Raw genomic sequence first — 26,230 nt, 5'->3', positions numbered from 1 at the left:
CACACACAGCGCCTTTTTCCTTTGCAAGATTAATAATAGCATTTCCATCAGGGTACATATGTGGCTCACACACACACACACACACACACACACACACACACACACACACACACACATACACTCCCACACAGCCTCGCTCTCATCTCCACTCTAGTCATCCAACATTGTGAAAATTGAGATCTAACTGCTCAAACAAATCACACTTTTTTTCCCCCTCTCTCACACTCTCTTATCAATCCTCTTTCCTACCCTTCCTCCCACCTCAATACCTGCCTCTCACCTCCTCTCACCATTTAATCCCTCTTGTTTTCTCACAGCGGTGTTTAATTCCATTCAGTTCCCCCATCACTCCTGTAAAGCTATACATCATTCTGAAAAACAAAAATCCAGCCACCATTTCAGTTGTAACTCCTCCCTTTATCCCTGTACCATACCATAAATTCTCTAGGTAATACCTTCTTGAGGAGGTGGTAACTTTAATTTGATAAGGTTCTGGATTACTGATCAGAAGGTCAGGAGTTCAAGCCCAGGTGTCACCAAGCTGCCACCCAATGTGTTCCCAGGGAGCTGTATCATGGCTGACCCTGTGCTCTGACCCCAGCTTCCAAACATGACTGGGATTTGCAAAGAAAGAATTTCACAGTGTTATAAAGTACATTTAACAAGTTTCAATCACTCCTTTACCCTTTTTGATCAACTGATTGGTTAGAATAACTTACATAGCCACTCTTTACAACCATGATGAACAGAAAATCTCACAATGCACCAAGATGTTGAACCTACAACAGCAAAAGAACTCCCCAAAAACAGGAAACTGATGCTAGGAGATTCAAAAAGGATCCCTGAAATTACGCATTATTGCCTGAGGTTTGCCGACACCCGGTCATAAGTACGGTATGTGCTTTTTGAGCATCTCATTACACATTTTGTTGCAATTTGCACTTAGAATTCCCTCCACTCTTCTAAGAAGATGTTTCACTAGATTTTGGAGTGTGCATGTGGATATTTGTGTTCATCCACAAGAATGTTGTACTGAGTCATGTACTGATGTAGGTGAGGTGACCTGGTGTGCATTCAGTGTTCACATTCATCCCAAAGATGTACAGTAGGGTTGAGATCAGAGCTTTATAGCAGGTCACTCAAGATCATTTACTTGAAACCATGTACACCGTATCTTCATGGAGCTCACTTTGTGCACAGGGGCATTGCCATGCTGGAACAGGTTTGGGTTTTCAAATTCAAGTGAATGCAAAATTGTAATATACCACATCAAGACGCCTCCAGCTTTGTGGTAACAGTTTTTAGAAGAACATATGGCAGATAAGTTCAAGTGTCTCAGTATTTTTGTTCATTTGTTCAAACAGTGTATTTTGGTCCTCTGCTGTTGTAGGTTCAACATGCTGTACATTGTGAGATGTGTTTCTGTTCACCATGGTTGCAAAGACTATTTGAGTCATCCTGGGCTTCTTGTCAGCTTAGAGTATTTTTTTAAACAGTGCCCATACAATTGCTGCTTTTTGAAAGGTCACATGACTAGATTCTGGTGCATGGAAGGTCAGAATGTTGTTCTTAAAGTGGCGGAATAATATAATAGATTTATGATTTCAACAGTAAAAATTTCAAGATTCAATTGAATTTACTTCACACTATGCTCTCCTTTGTCTCGTTACATCCAAGAAGTTTTTTACCCCCCAATTAAAAAAAAAAAAAAAAAAATTTGACCCTTCATTCCACCCGTTTCAGTGTCAAGCAGGCTTAATGCATCGGTCAATCCTGATTCTCAATTGTGAAAAAAGATGCAGTGTGTTTATCTCTCTGGGATTCTCCTTCAGCCGTCATCCCTCACTCCCACAGATTAACTCTCACTCTCTCTCTTTGGAACTTAATCTTCCAGTATCCCGCTATATTTCTTCTCTATTGTGCCAATCGAAAACAGCAGAAATCCCCATCACTAAAAGGTCAAAAGTGGATTATGTGGCTGGAGGTGGCAGTATATCTTCAAAGTTGCTGGGGTGGAATTTGATGAACCACCTGTGCGAGTCAAAACCAATATCATGACCTCATGTGTCTTTTTTTCGCCAGATAATTCATTCAGTTTCATCGAACATGTCACAGTCACACAAGCTTTCTATAAAGTCCAGTATACCTTTTTTTCTGGACCCAAATGTTAAATGATATAGTTAGCTTGCAAAACATTTATTTAAAAATTAATTGAATGTAAAAAAATTTCAATACTCTGTAGACTCAGTTCAGTGTTAAAAGATGTTTCTGAATCGAAACGTTAATCTACACGGACCAGAGGTGGCAAAAGTACACACATCCTTCACTTAAGTAGAAGTACAGATACTCATGTTTTAAAATACTGTGGTAGAAGTTGAAGTACTGACTATACTTTTTTCTTCAAGTTAAAGTAAAGAAGTTTGGGCTATGACATGTACTTAAGTAAAAAGTAGCCATTACTACTACCTGTTTTAGTGTCATGCTGGTAACTGGACCTCACGTCATATTAATATTAAGGCTGTCAATCGACCAAAATGTTTAATCGTGATTAATTGCATGATTTTAATCGCAACTTAATCGCACATTTTTATCTGTTCAAAAGTGTACCTTAAATGAATGTTTGCGGACACCTGCTCATAAGTACGGTATATGCTTTTTCAGCATCCTATTCCACATTTAGTCTCTATTTCCTCTTATAATAACCTCCACTCTTCTGGGAAGATGTTCCACTAGATTTTGGAGTGTGCTTGTGGAAATTTGTGATCATTCAGCCACAAGGGTGTTAGAAATATCTGATGTTGAGTGGAGGTTACCATTCCAGTTCATCCTATATGTGTTTAATAGGGTTGAGGTCATAGCTCTATAGACAGCCCCTTTTCTATCTTCCACTCAAATTCATGTCAAATGTATCTTCATGGAGCTGGCTTTGTCATGCTGGAACATGTTTTGATCTCCTAGTTCAAGTAAAGGGAAAATTAAATGCTACTCCTGTACAAAGACATCAGCGTAGGGAAGAACCACCTATAGCTGGAAAAGTCGAGTGTCCTAATACTTTGACCATATAGTGTTGTAATGAATCAGAAATATCATTCCGCACACTGCTATAATATTACAAATCAAATTTTTTTCTTGACTAAATCTATTTCTGAGCTAAAGAAAATCTTAAGTAACATGTCAAACGAATGATACCTAAAATATTAACCCAACTGAAAAAGATATTTGTGATTTTTGTGACTACACTCACAAAACCTAGGTTTATAGTGATAAAGTAATAGCAATTTTTGAGCAAAGGTTCATTTAAATGTCGTTTATATCCGCATTTTATTTTGGCTTTGCTCAAAAATATTGCATGAATCTTCAAAAACAGAACCCGATGCAGAAAAAGGCAGCAGCGTGATATAATTAAAATCCAAAATTTCCCTCACTTTGGCCTGTAAGTTCACGATTTTTAATAATCTTAAGGCATATTGCCGAGTCACTAATATAAATGATCCAGTACATATGAGAGGTATAATAAGGAATGTGAGTCTGGCAGGGTTTTGGAAATTTAAGGGGCTTGGTTCACTGAGAAAAATTTTCTTTCTAATGTTCCACAAGAATATCGACTGTGAAGTAAATCTGGCATTTTAAAAACAAGCTGTATCAAATGCCAGGTTAATTGTGTGAGGCATTATTGTCAATATGAATACAAAATTTCTTCCAGATTAAGGTTGTAAGATAAAGTTATTTTGTAGGAATACTGTTTTAAATAGTTAATTTTGTGTAGTTACACACTAAACTAAGTTAAAAAGCTTAAACACTTTATAAAACCAAAAAATTCAGAAACTTACATGGTCTCATCATTAAGAAATTCCAATTTTCCAGCCACCTCCTCGTAGTCCTCTCCTGCCTTGGCGGTTCCCTCACTGGTTTGGAACGGCACTGCCACCTTCCCACGTGCTCCAGACGTCCTGTGCACCTTCACCTGCATGATGCCTACGCTTTCACTCACGCGCATCGACGCACTCTCGAACGTGAAGATCCCCGCGTGGTCGTCATCGTAGATTGTCACCGTGGCAGTATGAGCAGAACCCAGTGCAGCTTTTGGCTGGATTGGGACAGAGCCTAAGAGGCTATTACCTGGGGTGTTGGGGTCGAGAATGGAAACCTCGGCTCGATGAACAACACGCGGGTTACTGAGGTGCACATAAAAATGCTCGTCTTCCTCAAAGATGTCATCATCTATGACACCGACCGTCAGCTCCTTTATGGTCTCGCCTGGTTTGAAGACTAGTGTTCCCTCAGCAAACTCATAATCAGAGCCAGCGTTCGCTGTGCCGTCCTCAGTCCGATAGTCCACCTGGGGAAAGGAGCAGCACAGGATTTTTTTCAGTCACATATCTGTGGAGCAGTGTTAACTCTAAATCATAGAGTCAGAATCATTCTCTAAACTGTAGAAATCTTGAAATCCACCGGCATCTTTAACATCCTATCATTAAAATTGATTAATTGCTCATACTGTACTTCTTTCATTAATGCCTATCAAGAACACAAATTATGATGGACAGTTTAAAAATGTAAAAGATTTCACCTGGTCCTTTTCCAGTCTTTAACTATTTGCATGAATGTTCTGGTTTGCAGGTGTTCCTGATAAAGTGCTCAATAAATGTATTGTAAATGTCAAGTTCCCTGTATGAATAGCAATACATGTATAACAATTGTCTGAATGGACAGCCATCAATACGTCTGTATGAATGGCCACAGGAGTCTAACAGGTGTGTTCCTCAAACAGGGAGACAGAAAGAACCAGACATAGTCTAAGAAAAATCTTCATTACATTTGAAAAATAAACTCATAAGACATGTGGCTTTCAACCCAGTACTATTCTGGATTGCTCTATGACTGATTTAATGTATTTGTATATGAAATTAAAAAAATGTTTTAAGGCACTTTAGGGCCTATAACTTATTTTGAGCATTATCAACTTTAAATGATGTACAGTAAAGCTTTTTAAAGTTGCCTTAATTGTGTATGTAGCACATTGTTGTCAGGAATTGTTACCATTTTAAATTAGTTAGGTCATTTTCAGATGTGAGTACCAAAAGTGGTGACCTAACAGGTTAAAATGTATATTAGCACAAAAATATTCCTCATATTTCTATAGTCTATAAAATATAATAAAAAAAATATAAATATATATAAAAACAAAGATACATCAGAATCTACTGATTTAATCGTATTCATTTGAATTTCCTAAAACTCATCATATTGGGTACTTGGTAATTTTTTTTTTTTTCTTATACTCTTTATTTATTTTCTAAAAAAAAATTAATAAATATGTGCAATAATACTCTTTATTGATTTTCTTTATAAAAATGTACAATCACACTTTTTATTCTTTTTAATTTTTTTTATTTTTTTTTATTCATTTATTTATTAATGTACAACTGGACACTCCCTTCACCAAAACAATATTCCTTGTAAGTGCAAACGTACTTAAATAAAGCTCTTTCTGATTCTGATTTCTGTTTGATAAGCACAGATTTTCTTACAGATAATTCAGTTAGAGAATTACCAATGTTGCTAAGTCAATCTCTATAATTTTTTATTAAAATTCAGCGATCCTCTAATAGCTGAGAGTCCATTCATACCATCAGAGAGCGTCTGTGAATTTCAAAGCAATATTCTCTTAACAGTCATTAAGAGCCTTGAGCCCGGCGGATATTTATTAAAGTTTTCCAAATGTTAAGGCTCACCTTTACTGTGCAGCCACTGTCTCCTCCATGTCTGCCCACAGCCAGTTTGAGGGAACCACAGTTCTCGAAGCACTGGTAGTGAGAGGGCTCAAACTCCAAGTAGATGGTGTGAGGATCTTCTTCTTGAGCATTGGCCTCATGGCAGCTCACTACTTTCCTGGCCTGGTCTGCTGCATGCTTCTTCAGGATGTTTCCTGCGCCGATCATCATACGCGTGGCCTGGATGCGGTAGAACGCCCTGCTCTTTTGTTGCTGAACCAACACTTGGTAGTTAGCCATTTCGATCAGCTGCTCCATGTCCTTCTCAGGGTGCCTTTGCTTCAGCTCCTTCAGCGTCCGAGCCATTTCCCTTCGTGCCTCTTCTTCTTCCCCACCTCCTCCACCTGCACCTCCGCCTCCTCCCTCCTCAACGCCGGCAAGCATGCCATCCAGGACCTCCTTGTGGTGAGAGTTGGTACCCTGGCCATCCATCTCCATGTCCATCTTAGTGAACATACCATCACCCTCAGTTTCGATAATGATGCCACGATTCTTGTCGGTACGGTAGCGCTTGTGAACATACTTGTAGAACAGCAAGCGGCGGTCTGCGATCCAAGCTTGGAGCACACAAATGGGAAAGAAGAGGAAGGTCAACACGGCTTCCCAGACCTCCACGATACCAGGGGAAAATACGGAGAGGATCAGGTAGAGCCAGATGTAGGCGAATATACTCCAAGCTGCGGTCACAAAAAAGACCCTCAAGTGTTTTATCTTTCTCACTTCTCCATCGGGCACCACGTAGACACAGAGCGCAATGATAATAAACATGTTGAAGGCAGCGCTACCTACTATGGTGCTGGGACCAAGATGACCAGCTTCGAACTTGTGCCCACACACTTCAATCACTGACAGCAGGATCTCCGGCGCTGAGGAACCCAATGCCATTAAGGTCAGGTTGGAGACCGTCTCATTCCAGATGCGCACCGTGGCAGTGGTGGTTTCTCCATTGGGTTTCTTAATGGTGATTTCCTTCTCTTGTGAGGTGATGACTTCGATGGAGGACATGAAACGATCAGCAATGATGGACATTCCCAAGAACATGTAGATGAGGGCAACAAAATATACAATAGCACGCGCCACCTTATCTCCCACTGATGGGTTCTGGGGGTTCCATACAGGGAGAACCACACCCTCAGAGCAGCTGTACTCCCCTGAACAGTTCCCTGGGCTACTGTGAGATGCATCAGTGGTAGCCTGGGTAATCTTGGTAACACTCAGGATGATGATGAGGAGGAGAGCAGGCAGGCCGGTACTGGAGGTATATGGTAGACTGAGGTGATGCATGGTTGCTGCACTGATAATAGAATCCAGCAAAAGCAGCTCCTAAAATCTAGTTATCAGCACCACTGGGTCCACCTCTGAAATGTACAAGAGCAAAAAATAGGACACTTAATATTTGTTCTTTTATCTATGAGGGCAATTGGTCAATTTTTCCTTTGGTCATTAAAAAAATATATGCATCATGCACCATGGATTTTTGATCACAATAAGTGTGGATTTTTATTATACACAAGCAAACATACACTGAAAATGACATCTAAAGATGTAGAAATACACTCGGTGGCTCAAAAGTATATAGACACCTGCCAGCAGCCCCATATGCCACAATAGTGATGGATCGTTCATATACGATTCGTTCAATTTAAACAAGTCTTTAATGTGACTCAGAAAAACGAGTAGTCTCAAAGAGTGATTTGTTAATTTTATACTGGACTGCATGAACAAAGCATTGCGAAATCTCTGTATGTTGTGTACAGGAAACAGAACTGAATAGTTCATCTCTCGACTAGTTTAGTCCGAGTGGTTGGTTATTTTATCATGTGACTCCCATATACACTATACAGTGCATTACACAGGAAACAGAATTGAGTAGTTCATTTTAAGAGTCCTCTGGTCCGAGTCGTTCATTCTTTTTTCACATGACTCCCACGTTACACAATGCATCAGATCAGGGTTTTTGTTCCGAATCTTGACATTATTGTTTTAATAATTATAGGAGTATTGTGACAAAAGAACTAATGACATGGACCAGAAGAAATGCGAGGTATTTATCATAATTTGTCCTGCATTGCCATATTTTCGTTATAGAATTTATAGTCAAAGTTCATGTATGTCAGAATTGTCTAGAAGGTCTTTTTATGCTTTAATAATAAGATTTTGTTCAAGTTAAACTAAGAGACTCAAATCAGTTCCAGTATGACAATACCCCTGTGCAAAAAGTGAGCTTCTTGTAGACATGGTTTGCCAAATCTAAAGTAAAAGAACTCAAGTGGCCTGCACCCCTGACATCAACCCACTGAACACATCTATGATGAAATGGAATGACAACTGTGCACCAGACTTCCTCACTTGACATCACAGACTGATCTCTTGCATGGTTGTAGCTTAATAAACACAAATCCCTACAGCCAGGTTCCAAAATTTAATGTAAAGCCTTTCCAGAAGAGTCCAAGTTATAACAGCACAACAAACTCACTATACATGACCATGATTTTGGACCGGGATGTTTACACACTATTCATTTGATTATATAGTGTAATCTTGAATATAGTGAAATGTATCTAGTGTTTTCTATTGTATTATACATTTATATTAGCTTATTTACATTTTTCTTAATATTTAAACCTATAAACCCTGTAATAATCATGTTCTATTAACTGACGTTTTTGCTTATTTTAATCTTTTATTTTACGAAAGATGCAAAATTGTCTGCAGTTCTGTTCAAACCCTGCAAAATGCCAAGGAGAAGATGCTTGTTTTATTTATGTACAAATGTATGTATGTATACAAATAATAAATAAATGTGAAAAAATTAAAGCGTTTACTGTTTATTAACATGTTCACATACCTGTGTTACATGCATTTACTCTCTCTCTCTCTCTCTCTCTCTCTCTCTCTCTCTCTCTCTTTCTGTATATATATATATATATATATATATATATATATATATATATATATATATATATATATATATATATATATATATATATACAGTACAGACCAAAAGTTTGGACACACCTTCTCATACAAAGAGTTTTCTTTATTTTCATGACTATGAAAATTGTAGAGTCACACTGAAGGCATCAAGGGCTATTTGACCAAGAAGGAGAGTGATGGGGTGCTGCGCCAGATGACCTGGCCTCCACAGTCACGGACCTGAACCCAATCGAGATGGTTTAGGGGTGAGCTGGACCGCAGAGTGAAGGCAAAGGGCCAACAAGTGCTAAGCATCTCTCGGGAACTCCTTCAAGACTGTTGGAAGACCATTTCAGGTGACTACCTCTTGAAGCTCATCAAGAGAATGCCAAGAGTGTGCAAAGCAGTAATCAAAGCAAAAGGTGGCTACTTTGAAGAACCTAGAATATGACATTTTTCAGTTGTTTCACACTTTTTTGTTATGTATATAATTCCATATATAATTCCACGTGTTAATTCATAGTTTTGATGCCTTCAGTGTGAATCTACAATTTTCATAGTCATGAAAATAAAGAAAACTCTTTGAATGAGAAGGTGTGTCCAAACTTTTAGTCTGTACTGTATATATATATATATATATATATATATATATATATATATATATATACATAAAGTTATGCCCGGTCAGTGTATATAATATTCGATATAATGTTCCAGATATTTGTTTACCACATGTGTCTATTTTCACAATTGTTTTTGCACCTTCGTTTTCACATAACACTTATTTGAACATTTGTTTCGAGGGAATATTATGTAAAAAATACAGATTTGCCCTACTTGTAAGGTCACTGTCGAAAATTGAACTCCTTCAAACATGGCCACCCTGGACCTCAACTCCTAACTTTCCCAGCTGTCTCTTCCTTTTATTGATTAAGCACAGGTTTGTCTATTTACATGCACCAGTGCACACACACTTTTACACACTATTTACGGGACCTTCATTAAGGAACACAAGGTGAAGTAATATGTTCACTGTAATTCTTGTCCTTAGATAATTAGCAAGCTGTAATATTTGTTTCATACTTTGTTGCTGAATTGTTTCTGTCCCTGGTTTTGATGTTATTTGCTCTATTCTGATCGGAAAGTACATCGACTGCCTGTTTTGACCACAGATTACCATTTTGGATTTGTCTCCTTTTGGGTCTTTTAAATATCTCTCTGCGTCTGTTTAGCATTCCTTACATGACAGTACTGTAAAACAAAATTTTACCTGACATTATTCTGGTCCGTAAATGATAATGACACACAAATACATACAAATATACTCTAATATTATCATTTGAATGTAAACCATTACTGAGCTTGATAGATGCAAATGATCATAGACATACGCTTTCTTCGATTATCTCAGTGAACAGTGAGGAAATATATAATCATCCCAGTGTAAACATAGTCAAATTACACATCTTCAAATGACTATGAAGCTGATTACAGAAAACTAATTAGTAAACATCTCTGCATACGGCAAACCCTACATACAGGCTTTTATTACTTGTCACAATGTAGAGGAAATCAATATTGCATAAATATCTCATCAATTTTAAATTACATCCTTGGGTTATTGCCTTTTTGACAACTGCTCACGGCTTAACAGAGGGAAAGAAACGTCCTGCTACTGGTGGTGTGAAGTTATTGATTGCTCATAGAGGGTTTTTTTCTAATGCACTTAAAAACTCGTCCAAGAGATTACAATGCCTGCAACAAAATGATTGATGATGAGTTTTGTTTTTTGGATTGCATTAAAAGTATACTATGAAATATCAATGAAGATGGATTTGGACTGCAATTAATATGATCAGTTTGCTACATTGGAATAGGGCTGCAATTGCCATGAACAGTTTTGTATTCACATGTCCAACAGTAAACAGTTGATAACCTTAACAATGATGGAACTATAATAAATGAACATTCATAGTGTCCTCCAGATAAGGATGCGTTCCCTCAAAGTATTTTCCTCATACTATCTTAGGGAGTTATTCCTTGTTCCTTGCCATTGTCACTACTGTCTTGCTCATTAGGTATACATTCAAAAGGATGAATTTCTGGCACTAAAATCTCTAATTCCAATCTGTTTCATTCTGTAAAGCTTCATGGATTAATGTCCATTTTTAAAAGGCCTACACAAATAAGATTGAATTGAACTGAATATGCGATCAGTCAGATTTAAGGGAACATTTTTCATATAGAATAACTTAAATAAATAAATAAATAAATAAATAAATAAATAAATAAATAAATAGATACAGTATTTCATTCTTTTTCAAATAAAAATGTGCCTCTATTGCATAATAAAAGACAATCTACACAAGTTTCTAATTACGACTATTTTTGTAGCATGGATGTTACCAATTTATGGAGTATAAGCAAAATCCTGTTGGTGCTGACACAAATTACTAGTCTATACTATTAAATTAAGAAATTACGGAAACCCTGGTTTCAATCTTTGGCTTGAGGTGGATTTATGAACACAATCTGTATAAAGGTAACTTAATTAAATCAATTTGAAGCAATACATGTAGGTAAATTTGTAAAACATTATCATTATATAATTTCTACTGATTTTTTGTTGAAAGTGTTGGCAACGATTTTATTTAATATATCAAGTGGCTTTAATTTTCATTTCAACATATGGTACAGAGTGAAACAAAAACTATGTTCTTCCAGAACCAAAGTGCCACATAAACCAATATAAATTTACACTAGACAACATGAAACTTAATAGAACATAAGCAGATCTACACACTGGACTACATAATGTGCACTACATAACTAGTAGTAAAGACCTAGGGATTAGTAGCAAACTAGTAATACTTACATTTATAGCATTTGGCATACGCCTTTATTCAGAGCAATTTACACTAATCCCATTGATGCAGCTGAGCAGTTGAGGATTAAGGGCCTTGCTAAAGCGCCAATAGTGGTAGCTTGGTTGTACTGGGATTTGACCTTTTCAATGACCTTTCCATCAGCAGTCCAATGTCTTAACCACTGAGCGGTAAAAAACTGCAAAGTACATAACAAACACCGCAGGAAGTGGTAGTTCAGTGGTAAAGAAGAACGTAATGCAAGCAACGATGTAAGTTCAAATCTCAGCACCACCAAGCTGCCATTGCCTTTAAGCCTCGACCCTCACCATGAATAAAGGCATTGGTCAAATGCTGTGAATGTATATTTTTTTAAAAAAACATTGTGACTGCAGATTTCCTTCCACAAAACACCCAGAATCCATTGGTCAGCTGAAACAATTGTACTGAAACGGTGCACTGCACACAAGAAGTGGCTTTGAAAAACATTATCACACTACTGCTTACATAACAGCTTGAATCATGGATGGGTGACCGATGTAGTTCTTTTTGACTCACACACACAACACACCTCCATCCTAAACTCCAGACCCTTAGTGCCTCCGTAGTATCTGAGTTTCTGCCTTACCTACCCAGTGGTGTAGTGAGTCAGACTTGTTGCTCAATGATCCAGAACCTCTTTATCTATCAGTCCTCAGCCCAAAACCAGAAATAATCACATACAATGGCCATTATTAACTCTTTTTTCCCCCCAGAAACCAAATAAATAAAATGTTAACCTGTTTCTGGGGTGTTCACATTGAGCATTTATGAATTTATTTAGTGATTAATCATATTAAAGTATACATTCAAGGCTTAACCTTTCAAATTTTTTTTTTTTAAGTATTTATTTTTTGCCTCGCCTACTAGCTTTACATTTTTGAATTTTATTGTGACATTTTATTTAAAAAAATAAAATGTTATTATGGGTAATGTGAATGATACTCTATTTACAGAAACCCAACAATATCCTAATGTCTAATTTATATAAGACATGCAACAATGGGGATACTATTTAAAACAATTGTGATCATTTGTGTAGTCATTGACATCAGATAGCATGGACAAGACAGGAAAATGAGCATCTCCACCATTCATGGGTGAAGATGCTCATTTTTAAGGGTGAAATATCACATGCTCACAGGAACTGCTTGCTGGCAGTGGCATTTACAAAAACCACAAGAAGACTGTGGTGGAGATTTTTGGTTGGGTTTTGCTCTAAGTGATTTTGCAGCAATGCTTTAGTTTTCAAATGTACATAATCCTTTTGCAAAGCTGTTTTTTTATGTAGACATTTTGACTGTTTCATCTGTTATTCAAAATGTTTTAAATGTAACTCAGTGTGGTCTCATGCAGGGGAGCAAAAACAACTTGAGGTTCCCTGGTGGTCTAGTGGCTCTCACCGCTGCGGCCCGGGTTCGATCTCCGGTCAGGGAACCATCCCCAGCCACTCTCAGTGCCGGTCCCAAGCCCGGATAAATGGGGAGGGTTGCGTTAGGAAGGGCATCCAGCGTAAAAACATGTGCCAAATTAAACGTGCGGAGGATCCGCTGTGGCGACCCCTAACGGGAGAAGACGAAAGAAAGTTGTTTTTTTTAAATAGTATCTTGCAACATAGGAATTGTAATACTGTATAGTAAAAATAGCCAATATAGTACGTAGAGTGGTTTAAGTAAAAACTTGTAATTAAAAAAATCATATAATCTGGTAGGTCTGGATTGATTTTAACTTTTTCCTTTTTTTGCACTACAAAGGCCCCACTGAAAGGGTCTTGCATTAGAAGTCAGAAGGCACTTAGGTGAATTTATGATTTGCTGTGCTTCTAAACCACAGAAATAAAAGCCAACTATCTGTACCATATTGAATTGCATAACATCCTATTTTTCCAATTGCATCGTGTTGCATTGAATCGCAATGTTTCGATTCAAACTGAAATCAGATCTTAATAGGGGTGAATCGTATCGCATAGCACCAGTAGCTGCTTCATATTTTTCTTTAATATATTATATCGCTGGCAATGAATCAAAATGCGAATCGCACCGGCCTTAATTATAAAGATTCACATCCTTACAATTGAATGCACCTCGGTTTGAAGACCATGTAATGGGGTTAAGCGTCAACATAATTTGTAAACGTGAATTAGTGTAGCAGAGGCAGACTTTTATAACATCATTAGTCCTTTAATTGCGAGACATTTATAGCCACATTTATGTACAAACACCATGAAGCTCTAACCTGGAGGCAGAGTTGTACTGTGCTGATTTTATTTGTTTGTTTGATTCCATATTTTTGTATCAACACTAAAACGGTTCCCATTCTGGTTTCTTGTTCATATCAATCTTAGGAGATTAGTCTTTATCACACAATTATATATGCCGTCTTTGGATGTGGTAGCATTAAATTGTCGATTCACTTTAACTAGGAGACCAAAACCTATTCCAGCATGGCAATACCACTATATGCAAAGCCAGCTCCATAAAGATATGGTTTACATGAAATGGAGTAAAATATCTCCTGCTATAGAGCTCTGACCTCAACCATACTGAACACCTTTGGGATGAATTGGAATGCTGACTGCACCACAGGCTTCCTCATCGAACCTACATCAGTACCTGATTTTACTAACATACTTGTGTCTGAATGAGCACAAATCTCCACAAGCACACTCCAAAATCTGGTGGAACATCTTCCCAGAAGAGTGGAGATTTTATATAACAAATGGGGAATAAAGGTGGAACGGAATGTTCAAAAAGCACATGCAATTTAATGGTCTGGGGTGCACTAGCTTTTGTCCATATTTTACAGCTGTGTGTGTGTGTGTGTGTGTGTGTGTGTGTGTGTGTGTGTGTGTGTTTGTGTGTGTGTGAAACTAGCTTTAACTCCAAAAAAAGCTTTAGAGACAGAAAGAGAGCACGCTTCCATAATTGTGATACATGATACCATTAGTTTTAGTAAAACACAAAGTATTGCAAAAGGCAAATTAGAACTTTTTTCTTCTCAGTTAAAAATGGTAACGTTATTTAAAGTTTTAAATGACTCCGGAAACTCCCCCGGAAAAAGAACTTTGTCACTTCAGACACGAAACTTCACTGAAATAAATTTTTCTCCGCTCAGTTTATTTCCCCGGATCTAAGATAACTGTAGCCAACTGAAAACATTCTGTTTAGTGGCTGTGAAGGATGATGGCTGCATAAATTAAGGCATTTTTTGTGTTAATTACAGGATAATTAGATGTAAATGAGAGTTAAACGTGGGGCAGGAAGTATGCTTAGAAAATGTATATAAAGGACTAGCGAGGAGGAGATTTCATTCATTAAGTTAAAGCACTTGGATCATTTGGGATGAAATTACCTGCTATGTTTGAAGCCGGAATGACAGTGTAATAAGCCAGACACACACACACACACACACACACACACACACACACACACACACACACACACACACACACACACACACACACACACAAATTCTTTCCATGTTCTCAATTCTACACAAGTTTGATAAAGAAGGGCCAGTTTGAATAGCTTAAACCCCTGAGTCACTGTCCGTAATGAGTCCATCAGAGTTGATCATGTTAGATGTTGGCTTAAAATCCTTATCAGCAATCCTCTTGATCCTCTTTTTTCCCCTCCTTCATTTCCTCCTCCTTTCAGTCCCCAGAATGATGCCTTCAGTCAGCACATGCCGTGCTCCCCCACTACTGCTGCACATGATGCTAATGCTATTTATAGCACGATTGCTCCTAGAGTCTCTGGCACCAGTGCTGTGCCAGTGTTCCTGTCAACGACCTAGGGCGTCTCACTTAACATCCAACTATGGGTTTATTCATCTCCTTCTAGAAATCATGCTTCTCCGGCATGCTAAGAGAAGTTCCCCCTACACCTAGTCGGGTTAAACTGACCATAGATACCGGACTTAACTATGGGAATACACTTGCAAGACTATGTTTATTATCTTCAGTGGTTTCTGGATGATGTGTATGGCTCCTCACAGTGCCATTGAAGCCTTATGAAAGCATCTATCAGGCAGGCTATTGCTTTAATGATTGCTTTAATTGGCGGCGCTGGAGCAGACCGGTCGCAGCGGTGAAGGCAGCTGCAGATCTCAAAACAATGTCCCTTAGGCTTCATGTACGCAGACAAGCAAATCTGATTTATTTCCTAAATCTGATTTTTTTTAGACCGAGTGTCCTCATTACATTGGTTGTTATAGTAACAAAGCAGATGGGCATGCACTGAGGAGTGCCAAGGAAGGAAAGTTATCTAGTTAGCTCACTACAAGTAGCGAGATTTATCAGTTTCATCTTTCAGCTAAACCACAAAACAACGTCACCAAGCTGAACTTCAGTAATCTGATTTAGAGAATGATTTCTTCTATATATTTATATATATATATATTTGGTTGCTATCCCTGCATTACACGTGTTAGGAGAGTTGTGATGAATTCAAGTGCAGTAAAAGACATGTCCATTAGAAAGGCAGGAAGACAAATCCAAATGTGATGTAGAATCTTGATTGTAAAACAAGCAGTGGACAACGAACAACACAAACAGAGCAAAACAAATGGGAAATTGAAAGACAGAAAAAGAAAGTTCAGGAAGAACAGGCAGCAAAACACAGAACAACAAACCAAAAAAACACTGGGGTACAAATAAACTTAAATAAAGACATGTGAGGGAAACAACAAATTATATGACATACAGTAAGTAGAGTCATGACAAGAAACCAAAACAACACAGAACATAAAATCACAGAATCTAGCTGTAGCATGACGTGCTGCGACATGTAGCGTTTGCTATGAGAGTGATAATTATTCTTAGCATTGAAGATCAATACATCCTTACATCAGTACAAAACTTGCCAAATCGGCTGATATGAGTATTTCCGAAAGTCCTGGTTTTTGATTTTCATGCATTATGGTTATCAGACTAACAGGAAAGCTACAACAGCTCAAATAATCCCTCTTTGCAAACATGGTGAGCAGAATGGCATCTCCACCAAACTCTTCCACACCATTAAGCAGATGACAATAATAATTCCTTATTCTCATTTACCTATAAGGTCTATGCAAAAACATTAAATATCATAATATAATATTTGAGCTCTATTGCAGTAAAATGTATAAAATATTAATGAAAGCTTTTGTTTGCCTCTGGCCATCCTCTGTGGTTGAAACTACTGGAAACTGGAACCTTTCCTTCAACTAGTTCAATGTTGCAATGCTTGTATAAATGAGTGTTTCATGTCATTCTTCAGGACACATGGTATGAGGAAATAAAGTAAATAACAAATAAAGGAGCGATAGACAGAATCTTGTTAAAGCGTGACTGAAATCCAACACTCCTATTCAGGTACATTTGGATGCCTCAAGTGTTTTTTAGGATCGTCTGTCTAACAGCTTGTATGCGGTTTCTGAAGTTTAATGAATCAGCGTTGATTTACAGGAGCTGCCGAGTTCCTGGTTTCGACACGGAAGATAAACATCCTTCTGCTGTGAACTCCCCAGAAACCACCTTCACATTTAAACAGGAAATTCTGTTTGCTCGGGTCGGTGATTCAGTCCCATTGTTTTGAATCCGATTTTTCCCGATGCGATCTGTATTCAGCCTGAGGGATTAACAGCATTGTGCAGGATCACCAAAATATCTGTGATCTGTTGGAGATTTAGGGAATGTAATATTCATAATCTCTTGACAAATATAACAAGATTTAGGTTTTGGCATGAGATAAAATTATGACCTGATGAATGCGCTGTATTATGCCTGTGCACACACTCTGCACACACTCTACACACACAATTGTAAAGTACTAACTCAGCACCGTTATTCACCACTCAGCACAAATGCATTCCATTAACTGTCGATACAATATTGTCGATGCTGTTCCAACATTGTGCACACAATCGCTTGTGTGTGCGTGTGCACATCTATGTGTGTGTGTGTGTGTGTGTGTGTGTGTGTGTGTGTGTGTGTGTGTGTGTGTGTGCATGTGCACATAATGCAAGCTTACAGTAATAGCAGCATTTAAATTCTCTGGTTATAATCCTCTGTGTGCATTCAACAGAGTCTCCCCTCAATTAGTGTATCTGGCTAAAACACACACACACACACACACACACACACACACACACACGCACCGACTCCACACACACATGCACACTACTACACTATGCAGCACAACTACAACATAAAACACAATGTAATGTGTATATTCTGCATTGTAGCCGCTAACTCAACCAACAGTGGCTAAAGGCAGATATAAAAAATGACAGACAAAAAAAAAATAATGCTGTAAATCCCTTTCAATTTCAGATCATAATTTAGGATTAACTCTCACAAGTTTATTAACCCTTACATACTGTTCACATTCATCACCTTCACAGTGTATTCCAGGTCAATTTAGACCCTGTAGCAAATTTTAGACCACAGAATTAGGAATTATATTTTCTACTGCCAGTCTGAATGTAGTGTCCCTGGTTATAGGTGTTTTCCTTGCTGTCTGCTCATCTCCCTCAAACTCAGAGTTGTCCCCCTGCTCCAAAACGTTCTCCTCCAAATCTCCGTCTGCTGGCTCTTCTTGAAAGATCAGCAGATGCAAAAACACACAAACTGCATGTACAGTTTAACACTTTTATAATTCCCCTAAAACCACAATTTTCCAGAATTTCACCCTCACTGGTAAATCGAGAATCTGCTTAAATAAGTGTGTGAAATTTGATCCTCAATATGCTTAAAATTTTAACACTTGTACAGAAGCATACAAGGTTTAAAAATGTCATTATTTTGCACATTATGGACCATTTCAATAAGGGGTTTATAGGTCAAAAATGGGTCAAATTTGACCTTTTTGTTACATCTAATGCACAATCCAGTCCTATTTAGACACACAAGTTTGCAGTATAAACCTTCAACCTAACACCACCCATACCCACACAACTGTAGGAAACTGTAGCTTCTCCGGCTGTTATTTTGAGTTCCGGAAAAAATACACAATTTATTTTAAATACCACACTTTCTGACTAACACGTCACCCCAGAATGCAGTATACGGCCCACCTCCATAAATCCTGTCTGCTATTTATGTGGATTTGCCGCTCAACCCTGCACTCCCACCATCAGTGACATGACAGGACCAGGTGCATGTCACTTATTTTCAACATGACAATATCATACTCAATGTAAAAGTAAAAAATGTCACCAAATATTTGAACTTAACTTAAAATATGGCTTTGCTAGTGTGTATAAGATTTATATAATAATAATAATAATAATAAAATTAATAATAATAATAATAAAGTCAAATAACTCTGGTAAAATAAATGATTGACAAATTGAGCTAACAAATTTACCATTTGACCCTTATCTAATTTACAATAATTTTATTTATAGACATGAGTAGGAAAGGGCCTTGGTCAAGGGCTCATCAATGGCAGCTCAGCAGTGTCTTGGTGGTAATTTTTCAACTTTCCTCTTGAGAATTGAGGCTACACTTTCATTTAGTTTTAAGAAACAAATCAAACAGGAGGCAAAATAATTATATTTAATTAGCACATTTGCACAAAGTTTTATTTGACTGATGAATTTGACTATGAATTTCTTTGGATTTCTGATTAAAAAAAAAAAAACATATATATATTGAACTAAATAACAATGTGTCTTTTGTTTGTAGTTTTAGCTTTAGTCCACCATGAAGTTTGCACTGCTGATATACAGCACATATTTTTATATATTGGATATTTAACCCCAATATAAAGTGTATTATTTGTACCTCTCATTCCTGGAATTACTATACATATTCACTAGACCTTACATACAAAGTACATACAGTACTTTGAAGAACAAAATTAAATACTACAGTGTAGAAATGTATAATTTACCTTCAAAATGTACATGAGTACATGAGTCTGAATACCAGTGGCCAAAGATTTACCAAAATAGTACTTAAGTACAGTAATAAATTATTTTACACCCTGTTTTTCTAAGACAAATGAAAATCCAGAGCAACATGTAGTGGAACAATGGCACCTACATATTACATGAAGTTGTGAAGTTAGATAGATTTCAGGGTTATGGATAGAGACTATGTTTCCCACAAGGCACTGCACCTCGGTGAACCATAGCATGTTTCTTGGTGTACCTTATTCATGTTCACTGTATTTAGCATTTGGATGTATACCTACAGTGCTGCGAAATAGTATTTACCCCCTCCTTCTTTTTTTTTTTTTTTTCTTTTGCATATTTGTCACACTTACAGACAACTCACAGAAACCTGAGAAAATGCAGTAGAAAGTACAAATGCTAATTTTATTTATAAAAAATAAATAAAATGTCCAAACCTTTTAGTGAAAAAGAAATTGCCCCCCAAACCTAATAACTGGATGTGCCACTTTTGGTGGCAAACAACTGCAATGAAGCATTTGCAATAACTTGTAATTAATTTTTCACATCACTGTGAAGGAATTTTGGTAAGCTGGCTACTTCTGGGAAAGTTTACCACTGTTCCAAGTTTTCTCTATTTGTAAATAATGTGTGGTTAATGAAAAGTAACAGTTTATTATCCAGATTGATATATAGAGGTGTAAAAAAGTGTTTGCCCCCTTCCTGATTTCTTATTTCTTTGCATGTTTGTCACACTTTAATGTTTCAGATCATCAAACTAATTTAAATATTAGTAACAGATAACCCAAGTGAGCACAACATGCAGTTTTTAAATGAAGCTTTTTAAATGAACAACATGGGCTTTTTAAAAAAGTGTTTGCCCCCTGTTAAAACTGTGGTTTATCACACCTAAGTTCAATTTCTCTCGCCACAACCAGGCCTGATTACTGCCACATCTGTTCGCAATCAAGAAGTCTCTTAAATAGGACCTGCCTGACAAAGTGAAGTAGACCAAAAGATCCTCAAAAGCTAGACATCATGCGGAGATTCAGAGAAATACAGAAACAAATGAGAAAGAAAGTTATTGAGCTCTATCAGTCTGGAAAAGGTTATAAAGCCAATTCTAAAGTTTTGGGACTCCAGTGAACCACAGTGAGAGCCATTATTCATGTAACAGACTTTATTGAATTTTGTTATGCTGTACTAATTCTGGATCGACTGGTGCTCATTGTGTGTGTAATCCATTTTTCCCCTCGGGGCTTGCCATAGATAGGTAAGGGACATGCGCACTTGGGGGTGCTAAAGGGTCGGTGACCTCGGGCTGAAGGTGATGCTGTGTGAATAAAGTGTTGAAGAGTTTGGATAATCTCGTTTATTGTTTTTTTACTCAATATAAAGTGTTTAGGCGAACCCTACATGAACGCTCGGTTACATTCACAAATAGCAAAAACATTGAACAGTGAAGAACCTTCCCAGGAGTGACCGGCCGACCAAAATTACCCCAACAGCACACTGACGACTCATCTAAGAGGTCACAAATGACCCCACAACAACATCCAAAGAACTGCAGGCCTCACTTGCCTCAGTTAAGGTCAGTGTTCATGACTCCACCATGAGAAAGAGACTGTAAAAATGGACTGCATGTCAGAGTTCCAAGACGAAAACCACTGCTGAGCAAAAAGAATATAAAGGCTCTTTTCAGTTTTGCTAGAAAACATCTTAATGATCCCCAAGACTTTTAGTAAAATACTCTGTGGAGTGACGAGACAAAAGTGTGTGTCCCATTACGTCTGGTGTAAAAGTAACACCGCATTTCAGAAAAAAAATAATCATACCAACAGTAAAATATGGTGGTGGTAGTGTGATGGTCTGGGGCTGTTTTTCTGCTTCAGGACCTGGAAGACTTGCTGTGACAGTATATGATGTGAAAATACTGTGTGTGTACAATCTCAAATTCTTTCATATTTTGTATTTTATCAAGAATTTCAAAAAAATGTGACAAAAAAGTGTCATATTTGAATGGAAGCCATCTGATTGATGGTCAGATGGCTGGTTTCACATACGTTCTGTAGCATGCTGTGTGCTTAATGTGGCCAACATTGCAGTATTCTAGTAGTACACTCTACTCTCACTGGGAACCCATCTAGAGGGACTTGCTTGTGATAGTGTGTAAATGAGATAAATAACATTACCAAGCAATAAAAAATCATTCTTTAAGAGAAGGAAATCATATTCTAACTCTATACAGTCTAACCTGAAGCTTCCGGGAAGGATTGCATAGCAGGTTTCTTAGTAAGCTAAAATGCCCAAGGCAAAGGATCACCACCGTGTCATTGATCATTGTTCTGTTACTGCACACAGTGTTTTGTTTTACCCTACTACCAGCATACCTGCAGCTTCCCCCACCCCCCGTTTGGTAGCAACACAGCTTAATCAATTCACCGGTTCACAGGTTCACTTTGTGGACAAACTGACTCCATCCATATTCTAGGTGTTTTACTCAGAGGCTTTTCCTACTTCCATTTTTCAACCAAACCCCATTATTTGAAGGTGTTTCAAGAAAGCATGGTTATGCACATCATATATTAGTGGTTGATACTAAAGTATAGTTATTTGGCTTGTCGCTGTAAGCTTTGGCTGTTGGGCAGCTGTTGGATTTTCAATAAGTATGTTAGCATGAGGTTATTGGTGGTGTTCCCAAAACTTCCAGAGCTACAAAGCTTATTAGAATGACACTAATGCATTAATTACACCACATATACTGCTGTGCTGTACAAATCACAGCACCTTCTAATCCACTGTATGTCACCTCTTTTCCAATGATGATATCTTTAGCTTTGGTGCTCAGAGATACACCAGTGCACACACTCCTACATGGGTATGAGGTTACACGTTGTGTAACAACATGTACACCATTATCATGATTCAGATCAAGAATGGTTCCCTGCAGGGTAAGTGACATATTCTCACTCACTTTTATTCACACACACACACAAGAGATAGGGGGGCACCTTGACATTCTTAACATTCGGTATAACACACAGCTCGTATAATTCACTCCTGGATACGTTTAGCAAGCGTTTTTTTAAAAATTATAATTACATCAACACACAGAGCATATTCAAATCCGGAATGACTAACCTTATCCATCAAATAAACTTGATTTCTTGAAGTTTAAAAGAGGGTTCTCCTCATCATCTCATAACTCCAATGCTGAGAACACGGATGCAGGCGCTTTCAGACAACCATTCCAACACCTGTGCTTAAACCCCAATCTAGACTGACAAGCTTTGATAAATCATACAGAATAAAGGTCAAGAACGTTAGCCAACATTTACAGTAAACATTATAATGCTGAAAACTGTGACACAGCAGCCAGGAGTTGACTGTAAACCTAAATTATGAGCATTATGCTGTAACATGGAAAAAAAGTACCTCATATGCGAAGGAAACCATTGAAGAAATACTATTTCAGACATTTGGGTTTGTGTCGACCTTGACGATGTTTGGATCAAAATCTACTCAGCTCATGAGATATCGCACTAATGAGAATCTCGAACAGATGCTTGGACACACGTATAGACTGGTGGCAAAAATTTTAGCTAGACATAAAACAGGCAAAAAAAAGCTGTCTGACATCTGACCTTGTGTCGACCTTGTTCTGGTTTGGATAAATTTCAGAATCGAATTTAATGGTTTCAATGGTAATTTGACATTCATTCTGCAAACACTGTACCACTTACAGATGGACAAACAACATGAAAGCATTCAGTAATAACCTACGAACAACCTGATAGTATAAAATGTAACATTACTAAACCTAATATGGCTATAAACTGCTGTTGTTTTTTTTGTTTTCTAGAATTATTCAAGATGGACGTCTGCAGCATTTTCAAATCCCTTTGATCAGAAATGTTGTAGTTTTTTTTTTTTACTAAATAAATAGATATAGAGAAAACAAATAAGCTTTGAAAAATGTATGGAAAGTCTAGCAACGACTGGGGTCATAGTTTTTGCTAGAAAACGACGAGCTCTCTTGAAACAAGGCTTTGAAATGCTATTGATGTACTTAAGTATTGTTATTAGAGATGCATAAAGGGCACTGCATGCATAGTGTTTGGTTTCATATAGGAAAATACAATTTTATAAAGCTTTTCCTTTCATCACTTATTTGCTGGAAAACAAACAAAAAAAAATGTTTTGAACTATAAGACCTGCTGCATGACTTACCGAACAATTTCGCACCGAACAGCTAGTGAGTTTAAAATAAACAGATTTTTTTTTTATTCAATTTTACAAATCTACAGTTCCTTCAACTGAGTTTCATTTCTAATCTAATTGATTTTAAAAGCTTTGAATTATTAATACACGTGTCTTTGCATTGTAGGAAAAGTGGGAGCGTGGGTATGTGTGTGTTTGGCTTGGACTAAACAGAATAAAGAGAATAAATGAGAGCAAGTAAGAGTGAGTAAAAAGTGGGAAAGAAGAATTAAAAAAGTTTGGATGCCTTAATGATTTAGTAGGCTACAGCAGATGTTCCCATCCGCTGGATCGAAACCCAATACCAGGCTGTGGTAGAGTTGCTACCTGGAGAATGTGAACATTCTCAGGAAAACGTCCGTAGGCACAATATTATTTATTGTGCATTTTTTTCCTGTTAAGAGCTCAAATTCTTATTTACATACATTTACATTGTTCTGATTATTTAGTACGCAGTTGCTATGAAGATGTCATTTGATCATTTCATGTAGGTTTAATGTTAAATAAATAAATAAGTGATTCATATACTATAAACATTTTGTTTAGCCAAATTGATCTTTGGCATCGTAATGCCTCAGTTACATCTGCATTTACAATATTTATTTAATATATTTATTATAGCTCTTTTTCTTGTCTGATTTCTACATTGTGATCTGATTTTATTTGTTCCAGTCAATATGTACAAAACCTATTTGGAGTATAATATTTTGTTGTTGTTGTTGTTGTTGTTGTTGCTGTAATTCAAATATGTATATCAGAAACCTATTTAATTTCAGCTAACCTAAAGTTAGGTTAAAGTTGGTTAGTAGTGAGCTAATTTATCATTCTTGCATTGGTAATAAGAACATTTTATTAGTAGACACAGATTGCTTTTTTATTTATTTGTTTGTTTGTTTGGTTTTCTTTCTTTCTTTTTTTTAATAGCCAGTTAATATATTAGACTGTTAAGCTTTTGGGTCAGTAGTTTTTCAGTCTAATCTTCAATTTCTGTCTTACATTTAAAGTTCTCTATTAAATGCATGATTTTTTGTGTATTTCAACTGTGTGTATGAGTTTTGGGTTTGTTCCAACCTGTGTGTGTTATTTATACATTTATAGCATTCATATTTTTCTGAACATTGATGCACACAGAAAAATATTTTACTTTACTTTTATACTTTAGTCTGGTCTCCTGTTCCCTGGTAAATTGTCATATGAATAGTGTAAGGTGAAAATAAATAAATAAATAAATAAATAAATAAATAAATAAATAAATAAAGTAAAGTAAAATATAAAAGCTAGAAACATGAAATTTATTTCGCTCAAAAAAAAAGATGTCCTATTGACAAGTGTCAATGTTACACCATAAACCACAACTAAATTCAACAACTGACGAGAAGTTTCAACTTGGCTCAATTTTAGCTACATCTGTTTAACATATTTTTTGAAAAAACATGTTAATCTTAGTTAGGGCCATTTGACTTTATTACAACACAAAAATTCAGCTTTCTCAGCAAAGTCAAATTTTGTCACTAGCAGTATGAAGCAGTTAAAATTTGTGGAAACTAAAAAGTGCTCTCATAAACAAGATACACATTTTTTAAAACTGAGGACAAAACGTATTTTTTTGCAGTGAGTGGCAGAAATTATATTATTTCTGTAGTTTTTTTTTCTTGTGTAATGAGGGCTGTCAAAATACTAACGTTAATAACGTGTTTTTTTAATTGCATTCATTTTATTAACGTGCGATTAATGTAGGGTGCATTTCTCTATGAACATTTTTTTATTAAAAATAGAAATAAATAAATATAAAAAGAGGTACAATTAAAACCTGCAGCACAACATACATTTATTGACTACATTCTTTTTTTACTCACATATAAAAAAAATATATTTTTAATCAGTAAACATTTGTTTTTTATTGATGTGCCAAGTCTCAAATTAAACACCAAAATCCACCATCATACACACATCTGGCAATGAACTCTCTGGGGTCCCTAAACACAAACATTGTGACATTTTATTTCTCATAATGCCGAGCGAACTTAAATTTGTCTTTTTTGAAAGCAATAAATCATTCAAATCTGTAAAGGGTCTACTTTTATTTGTATAAACTCATAATAACAAAAAAACACTGTGCTTTTCTAAAATAAAGAAAATACACAGGGCCGTCTCTGTCATCTCTCTTCCCAGACACATAAATAAAACAACCTGAATATCAGTGAATACTCGCCTCACAGACATAATAAATATACGAATAGAAAGTTGAAAAATTTCGAAATTTAATTAAACCAATTCACAAAACAAATATTCTCTGATGATTTCATCCGTATGAAAGGCAAGGTACAGTTTCTCCGGTATCACCTCAATAACAGTCTGTCTGTAGACCTAGCAAAGGTTCTGTATGGTGTCCTGATTTATGTACTTTAAAACACCATCATAACCTAAATACATTTACAAGTTTATTTTGTTTTCATGCTCTATGGGTTTGGTTTTAATAAAAAAAAAAAAACACCACTA

At 36.7% G+C, this 26,230-nt stretch overlaps 1 protein-coding gene across 4 annotated transcripts in view; it reads right to left on the bottom strand.

Moving 5' to 3' along the window:
* slc8a4a (solute carrier family 8 member 4a) overlaps positions 1–26,230 on the bottom strand; it is an 89,101-nt gene that overhangs the window by 44,822 nt on the left and 18,049 nt on the right. For 3 of the 4 annotated variants that reach the window (XM_046868195.1, XM_046868197.1, XM_046868199.1), the window contains 2 exons: positions 5,736–7,132; positions 3,831–4,339 (listed from right to left, as the gene is read on the bottom strand). In XM_046868195.1, coding sequence (XP_046724151.1) covers positions 3,831–4,339; positions 5,736–7,058 — 1,832 coding nt within the window. In that variant the 5' untranslated portion in view covers positions 7,059–7,132. Of the gene's footprint in view, positions 1–3,830; positions 4,340–5,735; positions 7,133–22,612; positions 22,746–26,230 lie in introns of those variants that run through there. The other variant, XM_046868198.1, reaches the window with a different exon arrangement.

The sequence above is a fragment of the Silurus meridionalis genome, chromosome 15 (assembly GCF_014805685.1).
Source record: "Silurus meridionalis isolate SWU-2019-XX chromosome 15, ASM1480568v1, whole genome shotgun sequence".
NCBI lineage: Eukaryota > Metazoa > Chordata > Actinopteri > Siluriformes > Siluridae > Silurus > Silurus meridionalis.
Note: the sequence above shows the minus strand (reverse complement) of the source record. Positions and strands in the feature narration are given on the sequence as shown.